The 7,307-nt window shown below is 58.7% G+C and overlaps 1 gene segment (V, D, J or C); it reads left to right on the top strand.

Annotated features, from left to right (window-relative positions):
• The first annotated feature begins 1,859 nt into the window (after positions 1-1,859).
• On the top strand, positions 1,860-2,941 carry LOC136375093 (Ig heavy chain V region C3-like). The segment is given in 4 exon segments: positions 1,860-1,890; positions 2,208-2,300; positions 2,389-2,702; positions 2,937-2,941. Coding segments are annotated over 4 exon segments (443 nt in total).
• Positions 2,942-7,307: the final 4,366 nt, after the last annotated feature.

Raw genomic sequence — 7,307 nt, 5'->3', positions numbered from 1 at the left:
AATAGATTGCAGAATCCTCGTCCCTGAGGCTGTTCATGGTCAGTGTCACCGAGCTCTGCCCGTTGTCCCTGGAGACTGTCACCCTGCCCTTGAGTGATGGCCCGTACCAGGTGCTGCCATCCTTCTTGATCCCCGCGACGTATTCCAGCGCCTTCCCAGGGCTCTGACGGACCCAGATCATTGCTTTACTCCCGAAATCGAACCCGGAGGCGCGGCAGAGGAGGAGTGGAGACACCTCAGGTGATCCCTGTGCTCCTGTGGAAGTTATCCAGGAGTGTCTGCATGTGTCCAGAGCGCCACGCCCACCCCGGGACACGCCCGGATCCGGCGCCTCATCCCCATCTCCCCTTTTTCCCGCAGGGCTCCGGGCGGCCGTGACCCTGCTGGAGTCCGGGGGGGACCTCCAGCCCCCGGGGGCTCCCTGTGCCTCCTCTGCCGAGGGTCTGGGTTCAATTTTGGGAGTTATGGAATGAGCTGGATCCGCCAGAGACCGGGGAAGGGGCTGGAATTCGTTGCCAGTATCCACAGGGATGGCAGATTCTGGCACGCGCCGTCCGTGTGGGGCCGGGTGACGATCTCCAGGGACAACGGGCAGAGCTCGGTGACACTGACCATGAACAGCCTCAGGGACGAGGATTCCGGCTCCTATTTCTGTGCCAAGGCTGCTGAAGATTATTCTCATACTGCTGCTCCTATTGGTTGCAATGGTTGGATTGGTATTTGGAGATTTTGCCCCATCCCTGTCACTGTTTCCTGCCTGTCCCCAAACCCCAGATTTTTGTCCCAAACCTCAGCCCCTGTCCCCGTTCCTGACCCTTTGTCCCCGTGTGCCCCAATGGTGACCCTTGACCCCAAATCCTGCCCCAAAACTCCCCCCGTGGCCCCCAACCTTCTCCCCTGGCCCCAGCCCTGACCTTTCTCTCCGCTGCCGGCGCAGAGCAGCCGCCACCGACACCAATCCCCGGGCTCGGCCCCGGGCCCCAATGTCCCCCCAAACCGGGACCACGGGCCCCAAATCTCGGCCCTCGGGGCCACGTCGGGAAGGACAAAGGGGAGATTTGGGGCCGGGAGCTGTGGTTTGGGGCCAGCGGGTGGGAATTGGGATGAGCCAGGGCAAGGGTGGGATGGAGGGTCAAGGGCGGGGTCAGGGGGCGGGGTTTGGGGGAAGGGGCGGGGCTTTGGGGACAGGTGAGGACACAGAGATGGGGGTGGCGTCTAAACCGTCATAACCAAAGCCATGTCCCTCACCAGCAGCAGCATGAGCACAACAATCAGCAGCAAATTTAGCACAGAAATAGATTCCGGAATCCTCGTCCCTGAGGCTGTTCATGGTCAGTGTCACCGAGCTCTGCCCGTTGTCCCTGGAGATCGTGAACCGGCCCTTCACGGACGGCGCGTAGTAGGTGTTGCCACCATTGTTGCTGATACTGGCGACCCATTCCAGCCCCTTCCCGGGGCTCTGCCGGACCCACTGCATTGCGTAACTCCCAAAATCGAACCCAGACCCTCGGCAGAGGAGGCGCAGGGACCCCCGGGGGCTGGAGGTCCCCCCCGGACTCCAGCAGGGTCACGGCCGCCCGGAGCCCTGCGGGAAAAAGGGGAGATGGGGATGGGAAAAGAACAACCAGTGACCCAAAATCATGACCTCATCAAACCCTTGGCATTAAAAATTAAATTTAAAAAATTTATGCCATCAGCATCAATAGCACCAGCACTTTCACCCCAGTTAAAATAAGCACATCTGGCACAGAAATAGGAGCCGGAATCCTCGTCCCTGAGGCTGTTCATGGTCAGTGTCACCGAGCTCTGCCCGTTGTCCCTGGTCATTGTCACCCGGCCCTGCACTGACGGAGCGTAGAATGGGCTGCCGGTGTTGTGCATCCCTGCAACGTATTCCAGCGCCTTCCCTGGGCTCTGACGGAGCCAGTACATTCCAAATTTCCCGAAATCGAACCCGGAGGCGCGGCAGAGGAGGCGCAGGGACCCATCGGGGGCTGGAGGTTCCCCCCGGACTCCAGCAGGGTCAGGGTCATTTCTGCAGCCCCGAATCTAAAGAACATTTTTTCCTCAAAATTCTCCCCAAAGTTTGCAGGGTCTCAAAGCGCCTCAAACCCTGTAATTCACCTTGATCCCGCCACTAATTAATTGGAAACCTCTGCCTGACACTGCTCCTTTCACCGCCTAATTAACTACTCGTTAAAAACCAGAGAAAGCCCTCGGGTCCCCACCCCGGCACCATCCTGGCCACGGCCCCGAGCTCCTCCCGCTCCTCGCCCTCCTGGCCCTGCTGGCCCTGCCAGGTGTGTCCCGGCGCCTCCGGAGCGCCACGCCCACCCCGGGACACGCCCGGATCCGGCGCCTCATCCCCATCTCCCCTTTTTCCCGCAGGGCTCCGGGTGGCCGTGACCCTGCTGGAGTCCGGGGGGGACCTCCAGCCCCCGGGGGGTCCGTGCGCCTCCTCTGCCGAGGGTCCGGGTTCGATTTCGGGAGTTATGGAATAATGTGGATCCGCCAGAGCCCCGGGCAGGGGCTAGAATGGATCGCGGGCATTGATGATGATGGGGAGACCAGCTACTCGCCAGCGTTCAAGGGCCGGGTGACGATCTCCAGGGACAACGGGCAGAGCTCGGTGACACTGACCATGAACAGCCTCAGGGACGAGGATTCCGGCTCCTATTTCTGTGCCAAAAATGCTTATACTGGTTTGTATGGTGCTGCTGCTGCTTATGGTTTTGGCCCCATCCCCGTCTCAGTGTCCCCAGCTGTCCCCAGCTGTCCCCAGCTGTCCCCAGCTGTCCCCACAGCCCAGACCCTTCCCCAAACCTCAGCCCCTGGCCCAGCCCTTGTCCCTTTCTCCCAACCCTGCAGTGGCTCAGCCCCAAATGTCACCTCTGGGCCACACTTGGGGCCTTTGTTCCCCAAATTGTCCCTGTAAGGGTGAATATTTTGGGTTCAAAACTGAGGTGAGATGCAAAGAATTTAAATCTTAGGTCAAAATTCCCGATATCGGGCCGATGGGGCGGATTTGAGTTTGTGAATTGGAGACATGAGAGGAAATTTGGGGCAGGACTGGACAAGTCTGGGGCCCAATGGTTGGGATTGGAGGGACAAGGGCGAGTTCTGGGTGACAACGGTCCCAGTTTGGGGCCAAGGGTCGGGAATTGGGGCCGAGGCAGCCCAAGCTCAAAAACTGGGTCGAGGGCTGGAGGGAAGGATCTGGGCCCTGGGGACAGGGACAACGCCATGGACAGGAGCAGCAGCGCCCCAACCAGTACCATGAGTGTCACCATCAGCAGATTTGGCACAGAAATAGGAGCCGGAATCCTCGTCCTTGAGGCTGTTCATGGTCAGTGTCACCGAGCTCTGCCCGTTGTCCCTGGAGATTGTGAGCCGACCCTTGACTGACGGCGCGTACTGGGTGGTGCCACCGCTCTGGATCCTTGTGACCCATTCCAGCCCCTTCCCGGGGCTCTGCCGGACCCACTGCATTGCGAAACTACCGAAATCGAACCCAGACCCTCGGCAGAGGAGGCGCAGGGACCCCCCGGGGGCTGGAGGTCCCCCCGGACTCCAGCAGGGTCATGGCCGCCCGGAGCCCTGCGGGAAAAAGGGGAGATGGGGATGAGGCGCCGGATCCGGGTGTGTCCCGGGGTGGGCGTGGCGCTCCGGAGGCGCCGGGACACACCTGGCAGGGCCAGCAGGTGAATGGGCTACATTTTAAACCTAATCATTATTATTTAACAATTTAAATAATATATTGTAATAAAATTTAAATATAGCTATATTTAAATTTAATTTTAAATTACAAGTTTTATTTTAAGGCCACCAATCAGGATTTCAGGTCACTGGTTGAGCCTTTCCCATCCCCATCTCCCCTTTATCCCGTGTCCTCCCCCGTCTCCAGCACTGACCCTTAAGATGGACTTTAAAGAACAGATTTGGGGCCAAATCCATCAAATCCCTGGAGAAACGCTCACTGTGAAAAAACACCAAAAGCCAAAAGGGGATTTTAGGAACTGAAAATTCAGGCCTGAAACAGGAGGAGCCGAGCGCTCAGCACCTGCCGAAACTGAAGCAGTCTGAGGGCAGAAAAGCTGCAGCAGCTCAGCCCCCGAGGACACGGGGAGCCGCGGCCGAGTTCCCGCCTTTGGGGTGAATCCATCCCGACCCCGCAGGGAATCAAAGCCCCACAGGACAGCAGAGGGGCTCGGGGTCAGTGGGGCTGCTGGGAGCCGCTCATGGACAGACACACCGACAGACAGCGTTTGGGACAGGCGTCCGTGGGCGGGAATGGATCGGCCAGAACGATTGTCTGTGCGCTTCGGCCGTTTGTTATCGGCCGGGGAAACATTTAAAGGCGCTTCGGGGCGGAGGCGTCGGAACACAAACTTTCCGTCTGCAGACCCCAAAACCCGCTCCGGCTCACGACTCCTGGGGCCCGGCCAGCCGCAAATCGTGTATAATTCCATTTCTCCCGGCGGAGACGCGCCTGCTGCTCTCAGGATCAAACATTAAAATCGTTCCCCGTGCGCCCAGCGCCGCTGGCAGTTGTCACCCAGACGGAAGCCGCGGTTTCCTCCCGGGTGTCCCCCGGCCCCGCGCTTCTGCATTCCGAGGGGGGCTGCGGCTTTTCCCCGGGCACAGAGCTGGCTGTGAGCTGAGCCACAGGGGCTGGGGACAGCTGGGGACAGCTGGGGACAGCTGGGGACACATGGGGACAGATGGAGACAGATGGGGACAGATGGGGACAGATGGGGACAGATGGGGACAGATGGGGACAGGTGGGGACAGAGGGGGACTGATGGGGACTGATGGGGACAGCTGGGGACAGCTGGGGACTGATGGGGACAGCTGGGGACAGATGGGGACAGATGGGGACAGATGGGGACAGCGGGGGACAGATGGGGACATGGCTGTGGGAGCTAGGCCAGAACATCCGGAACAAAACCAGCACCAGCATAATATTTATCACTATAAACGTCTTTGGCACAGAAATAGGAGCCGGAATCCTCGTCCTTGAGGTTGTTCATGGTCAGTGTCACCGAGCTCTGCCCGTTGTCCCTGGAGATGGTGGCCCGGCCCTGCACGGACTGTCCATAGTAGGCTTTTCCACTGCCATAGACCCCCACGAGCAGTTCCATCGCCCCCCCGGGTCTCTGCCGCACCCAATAAATGGTGGAAGTCTCGAAATTACAACCGGAGGCGCGGCAGAGCAGAGTCAGGGAGCCCCCGGGGGCTGGAGGTCCCCCCCGGACTCCAGCAGGGTCACGGCCGCCCGGAGCCCTGCGGGAAAAAGGGGAGATGGGGATGGGAAAAGAACAACCAGTAACCCAAAATCATGACCTCATCAAACTCTTGGCATTAAAATTTACATTAAAAAAATTATTAATTTTTATTATAATAAAGTTTGTATTTTGTTAATAACGAATAATTAGCCTAAATACTGCTCCTGACCCTGCTGGAGTCCGGGGAGGACCTCCAGCCCCCGGGGGGTCCCTGCGACTCCTCTGCCGAGGGTCTGGGTTCAATTTCGGGAGTTACGGAATGGGCTGGATCCGCCAGAAACCCGGGAAGACGCTGGAATACATTGGCAGTATCAAGAGCGGTGGCAGCACCTACTACGCGCCGTCAGTGCAGGGCCGGGTGACGATCTCCAGGGACAACGGGCAGAGCTCGGTGACACTGACCCTGAACAGCCTCAGGGACGAGGATTCCGGCTCCTATTTCTGTGCCAAATGTGCTGATGGTGGTGGTTGGTGTGGTGCTTATGCTGATTATGGTGACGATGCCGGTGCTGGCCCCGCCCCCATCTCAGTGTCCCCAGCTGTCCCCAGCTGTCCCCAGCTGTCCCCAGCTGTCCCCACAGCCCAGACCCTTCCCCCAGACCCCAGCCCCTGGCCCAGCTCTCGGCCCTTGGCCCCAGATCTGCCCCGGCTGTGCCAGCACTGCACTCATTGGGCTGATTTGGCCCTAAACCTTGACCCCAAATTCCCTCTCCTGGCACTGACTGAAAGAGGGCCTCAAACCCACAGGAATTCAGAGAAAAAGGAAATTCTGGGATTTTGTCCAAGGCACCAACACGGCCCCGGAGCCGACACCGAAATGCATCGAGGAGATTTTGGGCAAATGGGGAAATCTGGGTGGAAAGCCAAGAGTCCAGGCAGCGATGGCAGAGTTTGGGGGGAAATGGCTGAGATTTGGGGCCAAGGCTGTGGATTTGGGGGAAGGGTCAGGGGATTCTGAGAAATTCAGGAACCCCGTGGTGAGGGCTTGGGGCCGTGAGCCGTGTTCCCAACACCACCAGCAGCAGCAGCACCATAGTAACTGCTGTAACAACCACTGTTAACACATTTGGCACAGAAATAGGAGCCGGAATCCTCGTCCTTGAGGCTGTTCATGGTCAGTGTCACCGAGCTCTGCCCGTTGTCCCTGGAGATTGTGAATCGCCCCTTGACTGACGGCGCGTAGTAGGTGGTGCCACCATCGCTGCTGATAGTCGCAACGAATTCCAGCCCCTGCCCGGGGTTCTGGCGGATCCAGAACATTGTGTAACTCCCAAAATCAAATCCAGACCCTCGGCTGGAGGTCCCCCCAGACTCCAGCAAGGTCAGGATCAGTATTTAGGCTAATTATTCAAAATTAACAAAATACAAACTTTATTATAATAAAAATTAATAATGTTTTTTAATGTAAATTTTAATGCCAAAGGTTTGATTTGGTCAGGATTTTGGTCACTGGTTGATCCTTTCCCATCCCCATCTCCCCTTTTTCCCGCAGGGCTCCGGGCGGCCGTGACCCTGCTGGAGTCCGGGGGGGACCTCCAGCCCCCGGGGGGTCCCTGCGCCTCCTCTGCCGAGGGTCTGGGTTCGATTTCGGGAGTTACGCCATGTTGTGGGTCCGCCAAAAACCCGGGAAGGGGCTGGAATGGATCGCGGGCATCTACAGCGATGGTGCAAACACCACCTACACACCCTCAGTGCAGGGCCGGGCCACCATCTCCAGGGACAACGGGCAGAGCTCGGTGACACTGACCATGAACAGCCTCAAGGACGAGGATTCCGGCTCCTATTTCTGTGCCAAATATGCTGGTCGTGGTGCTGATTATGCTGCTGGTATTGCAGCTGCTGATGGTTTTTTCCCTCCTCCAGGGCCGTGTCCCAAATGTCCCCATCTGTCCCCAGCTGTCCCCATCTGTCCCCATCTGTCCCCATCTGTCCCCATCTGTCCCCAGCTGTCCCCAGCTGTCCCCAGCTGTCCCCAGCTGTCCCCAGCCCCTGTGGCTCAGCTCACAGCCAGCTCTGTGCCCG

This window comes from Sylvia atricapilla, unplaced genomic scaffold (genome assembly GCF_009819655.1).
Source record: "Sylvia atricapilla isolate bSylAtr1 unplaced genomic scaffold, bSylAtr1.pri scaffold_88_arrow_ctg1, whole genome shotgun sequence".
Lineage (NCBI taxonomy): Eukaryota > Metazoa > Chordata > Aves > Passeriformes > Sylviidae > Sylvia > Sylvia atricapilla.
The sequence above is the reverse complement of the archived record's forward strand: the minus strand, read 5'-3'. Positions and strand labels throughout refer to the sequence as shown.